This window comes from Nicotiana sylvestris, chromosome 5 (genome assembly GCF_000393655.2).
Source record: "Nicotiana sylvestris chromosome 5, ASM39365v2, whole genome shotgun sequence".
Taxonomy (NCBI): Eukaryota; Viridiplantae; Streptophyta; class Magnoliopsida; order Solanales; family Solanaceae; genus Nicotiana; species Nicotiana sylvestris.
This window is the reverse complement of record NC_091061.1, coordinates 70,804,257-70,820,275: the sequence shown is the minus strand read 5'-3', so window position 1 is coordinate 70,820,275 and position 16,019 is coordinate 70,804,257. Positions and strand designations below refer to the sequence as shown.

The 16,019-nt window shown below is 37.3% G+C and overlaps 1 protein-coding gene across 1 annotated transcript; it reads left to right on the top strand.

Annotated features, from left to right (window-relative positions):
• Window positions 1-1,271: 1,271 nt before the first annotated feature.
• Window positions 1,272-1,778, top strand: LOC138868802 (uncharacterized). The gene has a single exon (XM_070146373.1). The coding sequence runs from the start codon at window positions 1,272-1,274 to the stop codon at window positions 1,776-1,778; it is 507 nt and encodes a 168-aa protein (XP_070002474.1).
• The last annotated feature ends 14,241 nt before the right edge of the window (window positions 1,779-16,019 follow it).

The window sequence follows — 16,019 nt, the reverse complement described above, 5'->3', positions numbered from 1 at the left end:
CTATGAGGTTTGAATTTCCTAGTGAGTCAGTGATTGAATGGAAGGGGGATAATGTTGTACCAAAGGGTAAGTTTATTTCCTACCTTAAGGACAAAAAGATGATTAACAAGGGGTGTATCTACCATTTGGTCCCAGTTATGGACACTGATTCTTCGGCACTACGCTTGAGTGTATCCCTGCTGTGAATGAATTCCCGGATGTCTTTCTTGATGAGCTCCCTAGGATCCTACAGCTTATATATATTCCACCTTAGAGAATGGCACTGGCTGAATTGAAGGAGCTAAAGGAACAATTGAAGGATTTTATACATAAGGGTTTTATTCGACCGAGTGTATCGCCTTGGGGCGTGCCGGTTCTCTTTCTAAGAAAGAAAGATACGTCACTACGAATGTGTATTAACTACTGGCAGCTCAACAAAGTCATAATAAAAAAATACCCACTACCAAAATCTGGATTTCGAGCCTTTTATTGATTCCTTCATAATAGTTTTTATTGACAATATTGTTGTATATTCACGAAGTCAAGAGGACCATGCCAGTCATCTCATGACAGTTTTGTACACTCTATATCAGCACTAGTTGTATGCCAAGTTTTTGAAATGTGAATTTTTGCTGGAATCTGTCACATTCTTTGGTCATGTCATCTCTAGAGAAGGAATTGAGGTTGATCCTCAGAATATTGTAGCTGTGAAGAATTGGCCTAGACTTACAACTCCAATAGAGATTCATAGTTTCTTGGGATTAGCGGGGTATTTAAAGAAGTTTATGGAGGTGTTCTCTACCCTTGCCTTTCCGTTGAAAAAATTGACGCAGAAGGCAAGTAAGTTTCAATAGTCTGAATCTTGTGAAAAGAGCTACCAGGAGCTAAAATTAAGACTGACTACGGCACCAGTGTTGACCCTCCCGGAGGGTACGGATGGGTTTTTGGTGTATTGTGATGCTTCAAGGATAGGGATTGGGTGTGTATTGATGAAACATGGCAAGGTGATAGATTATGCTTCTAGGAAACATAAGAATCATGAAAACAATTATCCAACACATGACTTAGAACTTGCAGCAGTGGTTCTTGCATTGAAGATTTGGCGTCATTATTTGTATAGGGTCCATGTGGATATATTCACGGACCAAACGAGCATTCAATATATTTTCAAACAGAAGGAATTGAATCTGAGGTAGAGAATATGGCTTGAGTTACGCAAAGATTACGACATTGATATTTTGTATCTCCCGGGAAAAGCCAATGTTGTGGTAGATGCTCTTAGCCGGAAATCTATGGGTAGTTTGGCTCACTTGGAGGCATATCAAAGGCCATTGTCCAAGGAGGTTCACCGGTTGGCTAGCTTGGGAGTCCATCTTGCGGACTCTAGTGAAGGAGGAGTGATTGTGCAGAATAGGGCTGAATCATCGCTTGTTGTGGAAGTCAAGGAGAAGCAATACAACGATCCCTTGTTGGTACAGTTGAAGGAGGGGATTCATAAACATAAAACTATGGATTTTTCTATTGGCATGGATGATGGTACACTAAGGCGCCAAGGGAGGTTATGTATTCCAGATGTAGATGGTCTCCGGGAAAGAATCATGACTAGGACTCACACTTCTAGGTATTCCGTGCAACCAAGCTCTACAAAGGTGTATCGTGATCTCAAGGAAGTCTATTGGTGGAACAACATGAAGAGGAATGTGGCGGACTTTGTAGCAAGATGTCCGAGTTGTCAGCAAGTAAAGGCCGATCACCAGCGGCCCGGTGGGTTGGCACAGAACATAGAAATTCCAATGTGAAAGTGGGAAATGATTAATATGGACTTTGTGGTAGGAGTACCGTGAACTCTGCTCAAGTTTGACTCAATTGGGGTATTGTGGATTGACTCGAAATCATCCACTTCTTGCCAGTTAAATCTACCGAAACAGCGGAGCATTGTGCTCAGTTGTATATCAAGGAAATAGTCATTTTGCATGGCACTCTAGTTTCTATCATATCGGATCGAGGGACACAGTTCACGCCTAATTTTTTGAAGAAATTTCAGCAAAGTTTGGGTAATGTGAAGTTTATCTCCACAGAGACATGGTAGCAAAACAACAAATCATACAAAGAAACATAAAAATTACTATGTTTGGTGGAAGAAAAGAGGAAACCCGGCCTCCACGGCGGCTCTATGCTCTCCCTTTGTCAAAAGTTAATCTCAAAAACATTCTCTCTCCCTCCAACATAGGTGTATGACCGAAATAACCAAGTCCCGGGCAAAATAGGACAAATCCCGTAATGCAGGGTCCAAGCCAGCGCGAGGCTCTGGCCCTGGTACACAAACTAGTGTGTTTTGCAATTTTCAACTCTTTTATTATAAACATTTTTTGGTTTCTTCTTTGTCCCTTGTCCTTTATTTGGGGGGGGGGACAAAAACCCAAAGGGTGTCCCCCCTTTGTTTCCCTCTTTTTAATTAAATTATTTTCCTTTTTTTCTTCCTCATTTTATTCAATTTAGCTCCAAATCTCTTCATCTTCATGCTGCTTTACTTATACACAGTTAAAATATAATATTAAGCATAAAGTAATATAATTAACACTCAAAAGACGATTAAAAGCACTAAAATGTGAGGCAACAATGAGTAAATATATGTATTTTTGACCAAACATCATCACCCCACACTTAAACGTTGCTCGACCTCGAGTCAACCAACAATTTGCATTATCTTTGAGCATTTTATTTTTACACAATTGAGGCACACTACACCAATGACTATGTTTGATAGCAAAATTTAAGCTTAGAATATGCAATCAACACACACTTCTCTTGAACTTATGCCATTCTTCAAGAATATTCACAACAAAAAACATGCTCATCACGATCCTAGCCTCAAAAATTGACTAAATGTCACAATGCACTCATGGTTTGAACACCTAACATCTTAGAGAAGTCTAATAATGTTACATATCCCTTGTGAAACCGTGTGCCCTTACAACAAAAGCAAAGAGAGTAAAACCAATCCACACATTCTAATCTCATGTTCACATATAGTTTAAGGACTAATATGTATCAAAAAAAAATCTCTCACTTTCACAAAGAAGTCAGATGCGTGCAATTCGTTTCCTCGCATGGCTCTAGTGTACTTTTCTCAATATGGGCATCATCAACAAACATATGCTCGAATGATTGATTCTCCACTTTTGTCTCCTCAATTTGGTGAATAAGTTCATTTTCAAATTCACACAACTAATTACTATTTTGTTGGGCGTTAGACGCATCAACCTTTACATTCAATTGAGCCTCTAAGTTGTGACTAACCGTACCAAATTACATGTTGTTATTGTTGTGTTCTTGTTGTTGTTGGTATATGGTATTGGAGGAGGGTCTTGTTGAAGGGGAGATGCTGCCAAAATTTACGTAAATAAGCTACTAGTTTAAGTTGCGGACTTAGCCTTTACTCAGCACTGATTTTGAATCTCCTTATGGTATGGTAGATTGAGTTGAGTTGTTTGAAGAATTACATAGAAGGTATTATGGACTCAACGGAGTTAAGGTATGTTAAGGCTAAACTTTTCCTTCATTTTTGGATGATCCATTAACTACATGTGTTTGATAACAAAACATAAAGAGAAGATCATATTCCTGAATTTATGTAAATTTTACTAGTCTTATAAGTTATAGCATTCTCCCGTATCGGGACTTCATATTTAGTTTAGTTTTATCTTCTTTCAGCCAAGAGAGCAAAGACTCTATATATATATACTGTATTACAGTATTTTCACTACCATCGAGCTATAACCGATGGGCAGGCCCCTATTGGGAAACCTCTGATCAGATGGTGAGTTATATATGTAGCCTGTTGTGGCCGAGCACCTATGAGCGAGCCTGGTATGGCCGAGATATAGAGCCTCGTATGGTTGAGCACCTATGAGCAAGCCTACAATGGCAAATTAGTTATACATATCGAGCCTTATAAGGCCGAACAACTATTTTACTTACTATATTGAAAGAATTGAGCCAGTATCAGTAGGTAAGCATATCTTTAGATTATCTTTGACTCTCAGTTACTTTCAGTTATTATATCATAAGTTCAGTTTTAGCTTTCACTTATCATATTGCCTGACATACTCGGTACATTATTTCGTACTGACGTTCCTTTTGCCAGGGACGCTACATTTCATGCCTGCGGGTCCTTATTGACAATTGGACAGACCCTCCCAGTTGAGAGAGTCAAATATCAGCTTGGTTGGTAAGCTCCACTTCCTCGGAGTTGCCAGGTCTAGACCTTGGAGCCAATTTTATATATACAGGTTTGATAGGTAGGTCAAGGCACTATCCTAACCATGGTATAGTTAAGTTATCTCTGGAGGCTTGTAGACAAGTCCTGTATAGTTTGTTGTATGCGGCTAAAATTGGAAAGACCAATTTCACGATCGACGAGGCATTACGTAATTTCATTTCGAAGGGCCCATCGTACAGCTCGGGGTTCGAAGTCTTCGAAGGTTCTTCGTGCCCGGTGTTGGGGCAGAACGAACCGGTGGTTATCACAAGTAAGTGGGAAGTTCCCTAGGATCGGTATTTTTCTGACAAAGCCTGCACAAACAGTGACAACCTGCACCAAGCTGATTGAGCGGTCGTACCGGCTACTTTATGTAATATTTACGCATGTGTCATATTGGGATTTTCCCCTCATATATAAAGGGGACACTCGTCATTTTGTAAGCATCATCTAAGATACACTATTGAATACACAAGAACATTCTCTCTGCTCTCTAACTTAACATATTCTCTTGATTTCACTACTTACATTTATTGCTTACATTTATTATGTTCTATTTATTGTTTTTCATTTATTGCTCATATTGATCATAAAGAGCTCTCATCAAAGATCCCAATATTGTTAGTTCTTCATCGGCCATTCATAACTCTGTATCGAGCTCGACGACTACCCTCAGTCGAGCATCCGACTTGACCTCAAGGCCCTGTATATGCCTGTTCCAGGCCCTGATTTCTATACATTCGATTCGATTATTACACTATCTACAAGCTCTTATCTTATCTTTTAATCTTTCACTTAGCATCTATTGCCTAAAAACAAGAATAAAAATAGATCACGTATTTTTAGAACCACAAAATCAAATCTAATTGTAATTACCATTTTCAAAGTAAATCGTTTGGCACCCACCGTGGGAATAATAATAATAGTGATCATTTTCTTGCTGGTTCAATACATAACGCAAGTTATCTTTCACACTTTTTTGTGTCCAAGAGTCTTTTATTCAGGTCAAAATGTGTGATTCCGTAAACGCACATGACAACAACGGTCTCGAAGACCATAGAGAGTATGGTGCAGTTGTTCTAGGTAATGGTGTACCACCACAAAACCCTGAGGTTGCACCAGAACCGATCTCTATCGATATGGTCCCACGTAACACTCAACACATTGGCATAAGTTCCCATACCAATAGGAGTATACATCGAGAAAATCAACAAGACATTCGGAAAACCCGGGAAGAAAGAGAGGCAAACAGGGGAAGCGATGTTGGAAAACCTCAGCACATAGTTCATATGATTATTGGGGGGACCAACATTCCCCAGGGGCCCGTGATCAAGCGGATAAAGGTTTCTGCGGCAATGCAAGGGCAAAACATATCACATATTTTTATAACCGCAAAATCAAATCTAATTGTTATTACCATTTTCAAGGTTAACATTTGTATATCAGTAGATATTCATGGCAGCTTCGTCAGCCACCACAGTAATATATACATATGAGCTTTTGGGTATGTTTAGCTCATAGATAAGAGAGACATTATTTTTAGACGATTCAGAATATGGCCCCATCGGCCTAAGTTGAGGGTTACCCCTCTAGAGTCCACAATTATAGAGTGGTATGCTTGGGCCGAGTACGGTACTGGGTGCCAGCTATGCCTCTTCATCTTTGGGGCGTGACAGTTTTAATTTCACCTTCGATCGAAATTATAAGGCAAGCAATGAAATGTTACCCAATTACTAACAATGCATGAGGCCGTAATTGCTTGTTTGGAACTTCCAAGGAAACTTGGGATTAAACAAATTGAAATCAAAAGTGACTCGCAGTTGGTGATGAATCAAATGCAAGGGAATTACGTGGCTAAAGAGACACGAATGCAACAATACTTGGAGAAGATATGATAATTACTGAGGCAATTCCAGACATAGAAAGGTGTCCAAATACACAGGGAAGAAAATGCAAAAAGTGATGCGTTAGCAAATCTGGGGCCATGGCTGATGTGTTAAATGAAGAAAATGTGATTGTGGTGCATTTTATTCATTCATACTTGATTAAGCCAAGAATGTTGTGAATTTTAATAATTTAACTTGGGATTGGTGAAATGAAATTGTGAATTATCTGAAGTATAGAATTTTTCTTGAGGATAAGAAGAAATCCTAATTGTTGCAAAGGAAAGCCGCTCACTCTAGTCCCGGTCTAGGTTACAACAATATTAATGAAAAAGGGTTAAGCATTCATCATCTTAAATTTTACCTCCGAGTATCATGTGTATTTTCTTTTTCAGGGAAAGGACCATAAAGAAGAGTTGATCCAATGTTCAAGTTTTAGTGCTTCAAAGCTCAAACACTAAGGGGACTATGCATATAGAAGAAGTACACAATGGTGTAATATGTACACCACAAAAGCTTCGCTAACCCAAAGAAAAAACCTCTTGAAGAAAAATTTCAACTTTTCAAGCTAGCATAAGTAATGGGAAGTATAGAATTGAAGATTCAGTAGAAAAATCCCAAGAGCCATTAGGTTAAGGCCACAAATGTAGTCAATTAGTCAAACCCGTACTTGTAAACCTATTATAAAGAAAGCGGTTATGAAAATGTTGTACATAATTTTTTTTCTAAAGGGTCAAATAAAACTTCTTCAATTTAGTTCATATTTCGTATCTTTACACCAATATGAAGTTGAGCGTCATCTTCATCAGTGTTGTTAATATAAAAGGGCCATCTTTTATAAAATATCTTGTGCGCATTTTGATGCGGCATATTCAAGTATTTATCTTCTTTAAATGCACAAAAAGACTCAAAAAATGCAAGAGCGAAAAGCATATATAAGATATTCCACGAATTAATATTAGCACTAATGTTGATATTCAAAAACAATGGAGCAAAAATTTCCCTAAACCATCATCCAAAATGATAATCATTTAAAGGTAAATAAACTAAGGAGCATCATCATAAGGGGCAGAAGGATTGACTTGAGGAGAAGATGAGGGTTTGGCATCAATTTGGTCAGCTCCGAAACCGTCCTTTCTCAAATCACTCTTGGAACTTTCGTCCTCAGGTAATGAGATACTTTGACATTGCTGAGTAGTCTCGATTTCACCTTTAGCCTTAGCAATCTCAGCATCCAAGTCAAAGCCTTCCTGGCTAGCCTCGGTCAATGTATCAAGACAAGCGCACAAAATACCTCAACTAACATGAAGTGTTAGTTTGTTCTTAAGAGCCTCATAGTCTTTCTGTAGTTGCGCTACTTTAGAATTATAGTCTTTCTTTTTAGCTTCTGAATCTTCATAAGACACCTTCAAAGGTTCAAGAGTAGCCTTGAGGAACTTGACCTTTTTAGAAAAGGCACAGATATCCTCTTGAGCTTGAGTCAACATCTAAACTAGATTACATACATATACTTCCTTCTGATTTAGAAGCTCTTTCAAGCACCTAATTTCCTCAGTGTCCCTTAAGTGTTGTTTAGCAAAAGAGGATTCCACTTTATCTTCTCCATCTCTACTTGATTGGAAGAATCTTATCAAACCACCAATTCAGTAGTGGTAATCTTTAGTTGTTGCTCCAGGGATCCTTTCTCCTTCGCAAGCACATATTTTTCTAGTTGAAGGCTCTCAAATTGTTCATTATAATTGTTAGTTCTTGTACAAAACTCGGCATCTTGCTGCTCAGTCTAGGCTATTCTTCTCATCAATTCTATACCTAGTAAATTAATCTACAAGAAAGGCGTGATGGAAGAATTACGAACTTAAAGAAAAGAGAATGAAGAAAAATAGGAGAAGAGAAACATACCTTAAGGGCAGAATGAATAACATCATTCATTAAAGTAATGGAGCTATGAACTCAATCTTTTCTCTGTCCAGAGGTCTGATCAACGGTTTGAACCATACCACAGCTCTGTTGGACTTCTTTAGCAAATTGCCATCCTCACGCACTTCAATTAAAAATTACATCATGCCTCTTCTTCCACTAGAAGGGACAACCTCTTCACAAGGAACAACAATAGGAGTAATAGTAGGTGTGGAAGTAGATGTAATGGAAGGGATGACTGAGGGAGTAGCAGGGGTTATTGGAAGAGCAGCAAGAGGTGGCTCTTCAGAAACAGGGCTAAATTTTTCTTCACCCTCAAATACTTGAGAGAAAAGCATTTCAGTAGGATTTGAGGGAGGGTTGAAAGCATGGTCAACATCTTCATCTTCTTATCCAAAGGGACGTTCTCGGGTTCATCAACAAGTTTAAAAGGCACGGGTCATGAAGGTTGAATATGGGGAGCAATGGCTTCGTCATCAAAAACCACACGCTTCCTCACTCGCAACTTCTTTATTAGAGAGCATTCATTTTCTTCTATATCATCAGAGGCGCTGGCTTCATTGTTGTTCCTCTTTGAAGAGGACACTACAAAATCTGTTCTTGGGTAGCACTAATAGGTATGTCTAGTAGCATGAACAGAGGAGAGATGAATGTCACGACCAACAAATCATGATAATAATGAAAAAATCATAATAAGAGATATTATAGAAAGGAAAATTTATAGTAAAGTAAAATAGAATACCATGGGTTTTCACTTTCCATCTGAACTATTGGGAGAGAAATTTCAAATATCTTTGATCTATAGGGGCACCAGTCAGCATTTTTTATGCCTAATCAAGAAATTCGAGAAGTGCACCAAAAACTTCTATTATTCCTGAAAAGTAAGAAAATAAGGATGAGGAAAGTAAAATTCTGAAAAGAATGTGACGAAGGGAAAAAAATACTCATGTGCAAAGTTTCACTTCTCATGAAAAGGAATATTGTCATCACTCACTAAATCTCAAGTGGGAATAGCCACGAACTGAACATACTAGTCTCGGTCACAATCATCTTTGGGACTGGCTAGGACTCTCTTGCCTCTCGGCACAAGGGAGAAAATACCTTCGTAGAAAGCTTCGGGGAATACAGATGGAGTAGGTGTCAGAAAGAGAAAGGGGCTAAAACTAAGCCTGATAAGTAAAAAAGGCAAGCCACTGCCCTCGACACTATTAGGCCAATTTGATCGAGACATACATTAAAGTAACGACAAAATCGAATGATCACTGGATCAATAGGTGGATTGAATCCTAAAGTAAAATAATAGCTGTAAGCAAACAGATAACCTTCACGATAGGAGGTTATTCGATCATCTACACTAGGAGCTACAACATGGAATTTAGATTTCCAATAGCATTCATGGTGTACTAAAGGAAGAAAGTCGGGAGTGATTAAAGAGGGTTAATGATCTGTAGCGTTAAGTGCTGCTATGGATGAAAATATTTTTTTTCTATGCCTCACAATCTGAAGTGAAAGAGAATTCCTGAGGAACAATTTTAGAAACAATAGGCTCCTTCAGTGGTTCACTTTGATCTTTACCTTTGGAAGAAGATTTAGGGGTTGATGATTTTTGGCTTTATAAGAAAAAGATTTTGAAGTATTCCTCTATGAAGGAGTGGTGATACGGCTTGATATGGAGCCTAAACTACAGAATCTACCACCTTTTCTACTCCTAACTAGGGCCGTAGAAGGAGGGAGTTCATCAACAATGATCATTTTTCTTGGGTCTAAAGATGAAGAAGGGTTTCAAGAACAGGACGACATTTTTTGTTAATGGAATTATAAAGGAAGAAAAGAAATTATTGAAGATGCTCGTACATGAGTGCAAGAAGTATGAAGAGGTATTGATTAAATAAGATGTGTTATTTATAAGACAAGAACGTCATTGTATATGGTAAAATCAGTGGTCCAATTTTATGATCATTAAGGCGCTTTGTAAAGACTACCCCCAAAAGGCTCAAAGCTCGGCTCAAGGTTTTGACCCTGAGGATTGTCAATGATCGACCTCGAGGCAGTGTAAACTAGCGGCTACGGCGGATCGATGCAAGGTTCCCAATGCACGTGACTAGAGCTTTTGGCTAGTTTGAGCTCGTACTGTGGCATTAAATGGTTGTACCAACCATATATCTTTGTAATAAATATATTTGTACTATTTTGGGATTCCCCATCATATATAAAGGGGACCCTTTGTCATTTTGTAAAGGATTAATTACACACTACATCCAATACAAGAACATTCCCTGCTCTCTAACTCAAACATACTCTCTATTTGATCTTATTGCTTACATTTATTGTCTTGCTCATATTTGTCACATTTCATTAATTGTTCTTCATTTATTGATCATTATTGGTCATAAAGAGCCGCCATCAAATTTATCATAACTGTTAATTCTCCATCAACTGCTCCTAACCAGGTATCCGACTCGACCTCAAGGCCCCGTATACACAAGCTGGAGGCCCCTATTTTCAGCCATTCGGTTTGATTATTACACTATCTAAAAGCTATTATATTATTTTCTAATGTTTCACTTAGAATCTATTGCCTAAAAACTAGAACAAAAATAGATCACATATTTTTTAGAACCACAAAATCAAATCTAACCATTTTCAAGGTAAACAGTTTGGCGCCCACCGTGGGGCTAAAACTAATAGCGATTATTTTGTTGTTGGTTTACTACATAACACATGTATCATTCACACTTTTTCTTGTCCAAGAATCTTTGATTTCAGGTCAAAATGTCTAACTTAGTGAATGCATATGAAAACAATGGTCTCGAGAACCATGGAGAGAATGGTGTAGTTGTTCCAGGTATTGGCGCACCACCGCTAAACCCTGAGGGCATACCAGAGCCAATCCCCGTGGATGTGGTCTCATGCGATGCCCAACATGTCAATATAAGCTCCCACACTAACAGGAGCGTACGCCTGTGAGCACGTGATTTTTGCCTCACGAAAACTACTCCAAAATAAATCAAAAAATAAAACAAAATTCTCTTAGTGTGCAATTTTTAGAATTTATGTGGCATTTATTGGATAATTATTTATGTTTTGTCCGTAAATGTTTACTTTGTTATAGTTAAATGAAAAAAATACATGTTGCATGCATATCTAGGATTTAATTATGCATTTAAGAATTAATTAAAAAAAAAAATCACAAAAATATGCATTTATCTTATTTTTGTCATTTAAATGTGTCATTATGTGATTAATGTTTTGACTTGTGTGTTAATGATTGTTAAAAGGTGATTAATATTTTGTAAGGTTAATTTTGATTTTTATAATTAATATTAGGAATTTAATAATTAGGAATAAAATTAGAAAATGAAAAGGGTTGAAAATATAAGGCAAAATCTGATTTGGGCCAAAATTTTAGATCAGAAATCAGGCCCACAACATCCAAAAGACTCGGCCAAGTTCAGTCTACATGCAACCAAATCCAAACGACGCCGTATTGGCACTTCAAATCTGGGCCGTTGATTCGTTTCAATCAAACGGTCCAGTTCAGTCCCTGCATAAATGAAACAACGGCGTTTTAGGCAATCAGATCTGAACCGTTCATCTATCTTTATCCAACGGCCTCAAGAACTCACCAAGACCCGATCCACTTCACCCCCGGGCCAACCCATTCCCCAACTTAATTCAAACGACATCGTTCCTTTTAAGAGAATTGATCTGGGCCATTGATCTCAACAGGTCGAACGGCCCAGGATCAATTCCCCCCTTTGTATATAAGCTTAACATATCACCCACCCCCCAAGCCAGACCCCCCCATCTCTTCATCGTCTCTATGCTTTAGAGACCAGACGACCCTCCGCCCCTTCACCACCGTGCACCGCCCACCGAAAATCGCCTCACGGCGGTTCCGGTGGTCCAAACAACCCTACCTTAACACCCTCGACTCCTCTTAACCTCCCCGTTCCAAATCAATAACCCATATCCCTCGAATCAGGCCCCAACGTCTCGAATATTCTATCGAAGGTTGGCCTGAAAACCCAACCGTCTCCGATGGCAGCCCCTTTAACACCATATCACCTCTTTCACACCCTGAACCCAAATCCCTTACCCCCTTGGTTCGAATCTAGCTAGAAACACTCGAACCCCAAATCGAAACAAACAAAACCCTAGAAAATCCCGAACTAATTTCTGTCCAAATTTTAAGAGATTGTGGGTGTTTAACTGACATTAGTCGAAGTGTTTTCAATTGAAAACACTTCGATTAAAGTTTGTTTCGACCTCAAAGTGCTAAGGGGCGAGTTCAAACCTGGGTCCGAAGGCATTTGATATTCTGAGGTAATTTTGTTTTCCTTTGATCTATATTCATGTTTTTTTTATCTATGTAATGTTTAGTGTAATTAATTTCCCCTGCCTTTCAATTCATCTGCTTATCTCCGTTAGACCTGTTTGTTTGATCCAATTCCGGCATTATTTCTGTTTGTTTCTTGTTATTATGAATTACAATGTGTGTAATCGATTCAAATAAGTTTAGTTGATTAGTTAAGTTTTATCACAAACCTTTGTTTTGTCAATGCTGTTTGAAATTGCCTAATTGTCCATTTCTGATTGATTGTTGTATGTGATGATACTTAGAAAATTAGCTTCAAAACTTGTCAGTATGCTGACAATGATCCTGCCTGATGTTGATTCAAGTTTCAATTTCAGCTTCAATGAGTCTGATGAATTCTATGTTGTGTTAGTTTTAATTTAAATTCAGTTCAGTTATTTCAATTAGAATTCAGCCTTCAGTTTTGGTGTTCAGTCATCAACTGATAGGTTTGAAATAATAATAGGTTAATAAAAGTTTTGAATTAAAGGCAGTAATAACAGTAGGATTATAGAGGAATTTTGGGAATGAAACAGTAAGAACAGTTTGTTAGTATTAGTGTGTTATTAGTTGAATGTTAATGGCTTTAATTTAATGTGATAATAGGGAACAAAAGGTAATGGGGAGGGGCTGAAATTAAAGGAAAGTGCTGATTAATTAGAAAAGCAGCCTTAATGGCAGTTTCAGTGGAAAATTCTGATTTTTTTAAAAGGAAAGGGGTCGGGCAGCACAAAAAAGAGAAGGGACAAACTTGTATAAAAGGGGGAAGCTGGACAGTGTTAAGGGGACTGGAACTAAGATAGATAGAGAGAGATATACATAAAAAAGGATCTAAAAGAGAGCTGAAATCAGTAGAGAGGGCAGAACATATAGAGATAGAAGGAACCAGAGAGAGAGAACCAGATAGAGAGGAGAAGAAAAATAAGAAGGAGAAAAACTGGAAATATAGACATAGAGAGAAACAGAAAAACAGAAAAAAAAGGAGGAGAATCAGAGAGGGAAACAAATCTGAAACAGATAGAGAAGAAAGAAAGAAAATCTGAAACATTGTTCCCTTGAATATGTCCGGGTTTGTTTTGTTGATATTGTTTGTTTTAAATCTGAAATTCCCTAAGATTCCTACCACTGTGCGTCTGGGCTTCACGAGTCTTGCTGTTTGTTGCTCAAATCTGTTGAATCATTAGTATATTCTGCTGGTTTTGCTGCTACTGCTATTGCTGAATTTTACCTCTTTCACCCTCATTTCCAGGTACATATCTGTAGACTCATATCATGAAAAGCTTCAATATTTCCAGTAAATGAAATCTGGAATTTCAAATATGTCTGTTGTTCATCTTAAGGCATTAGTTGATTTTAATTTTTTATTAACTATTAGCTTGCGCTTGACATGAGGAATATTAGTTATTCATTCCCTTTTGAAGTTCGTATAAGCGTTGTAATAATGTTATCTATTTCAGAATTTCATTAAGTATAGTTATATTCGAATTGTCAAGATAGGGAACATGGCAGAAAGTTGGCCACTAATTAAATCTTGCGATATTGTTGGCTAAGTATAGGATAGTATGGAAATATCAAGAAATTATATTATTTGCATACTTCGTCAAATATCCGATTTTGTTTAAAGCTAGATAATGTAAGTTGTATTTTGGTTGTATATGGCGTGACAACAGTTATGTGTATAACCAATAGGTGAAAGGTGAATTGATATAATCCGTTACATGTACGATGTTGGAATATTGCGAATGGTTCAGATGTACAACTACGCTACATATAATGTCATTTTATTAAATCAATTTGTAAATTAATTTTTTTTTAACAAATGGCCCAATTACTTTAGGAATGCGATTAATTCATTTCTTAAAAATAGTATAAAAATAATTCCAATAATTTATTACAAAGTGTAGATTTAGTGTTTGTAAATAGTTTGCATAGGTTGAGAATGAAAATTGGTTTAATTTTACCTATCCCGAATTCAATCATTGTAAGTGAATTAACCGAACAATTATAACGTTGGACTAAAAACAAGTAGATGAGAAGGAGGTGGGATTTATAAATATAAATTGCAATATTTTATGTCAAAGATATATAAAAATAGAGTTCGCTCTAAATATAACAATGAAAATTCTTCAAAAACTATTAGTTTGTTTATCAAATTAATTCTTTTCCTAGTTTTGCATGCAATTCGCTTTTTGGGTATACAAATATTGTATTCATGATAAAAATGGTAGTTTTAGTTACACGTTGTTTGCTTTTTATATCATTAATTCTTTAAAATTTGAATAGTTTTGAGGTATATAATTCATACGCGTAAAATAAAACTTGCGGTCAACACATAATAAATTTTGAATTCTTTTAAAGAAATTTGAAGACGTCCAAATCAGTGATTTCCTATGACTTTCATATTTAAAAATAGATGGATGTAATAAACAATTTGTAGAGAATTTTATGTTCCCATCAAGAATATTTTGTGAAATTAGGGATACGTTCGCGTGGCCTAAATACATTTTTAAAGGAAGTTCGGATTATACGTTCGCGCAACTTTGAGCCAAATTTTAATAAAAGGAGATTCGTCGGAGGATATTAAATTAATTTCGTATAACCCGAGATGTGCAGTTCACTATTCAATCATATAAGAGTGATGAATGTTCTTAATTTTATTTTAAGCACAATTTCGAACATCAAATTTTTTTAATAAAATATAAAAATATTATCAATCTTTTTGTGTACACGTATGCGTGACACGATTCTCTACATTTATAAAAGATATATAATACGAATATACATACGCGTGATTCGTTTCTATAATTGTAAACAATCTAAACAAAAGCGGTAATAAAATCGGGCAACAAGAAAAAATGTATTTAGTAAATTAAGATAATTAAGCCAAGTATAAAAATGGTTAAGCGACCGTGCTTGAACCACGGAATTCGGGAATGCCTAACACCTTCTCCCGAATTAACAAAATTCCTTACTCGGATTTCTGGTTCGCAGAATGACAAACAGAGTCATATTCTCCTTGATTCGGGATTAAAACCGGTGACTTGGGACGCCATAAAATTCCCAGGTGGCGACTCTGAAATAAATAAACAAATCCCGTTTCGACTGTCCTTTAATTGGAGAAAACTCCTTGCACCCTCGCGGGGGCGGAAAAAAGAGGTGTGACAGCTTTGGCTACTCTGCTGGTTGAGGGTTCAAGAATTCGAGCTTAAAATAACTGTTATAGTTGGCTTTATTTATTATCTGATTTTTTACATGATATATTCCTAATGTGCTAAATGATGCTTTCACCGCTTTAATATTATCTGAATTGTGTATATAAAACTGCTACGAAACCCTCCTTCTTTCTGAGTCTTCTGAATCTATGGTGCACACGTGCGCGTGGCCCACCTTTCTGTTAAAAGTCATACCAAATCAGACGAAGTTGGGACAAGTAACTAGGCCGGGTAGACTTTCGTGCTCCCGGTACGTTGCCCCCACTTCAGCTCAAGCTCTCCACTTGGGTAAGCCAGGTCTAGAACAATATGCCTCAGGTTTTTCACTTAGAATAACTCAGCTTCATGTTGAATCCCTAGTAGGAACGTCTATTTGCATCATGTACATTTGACCTTGGAGACTCAACACA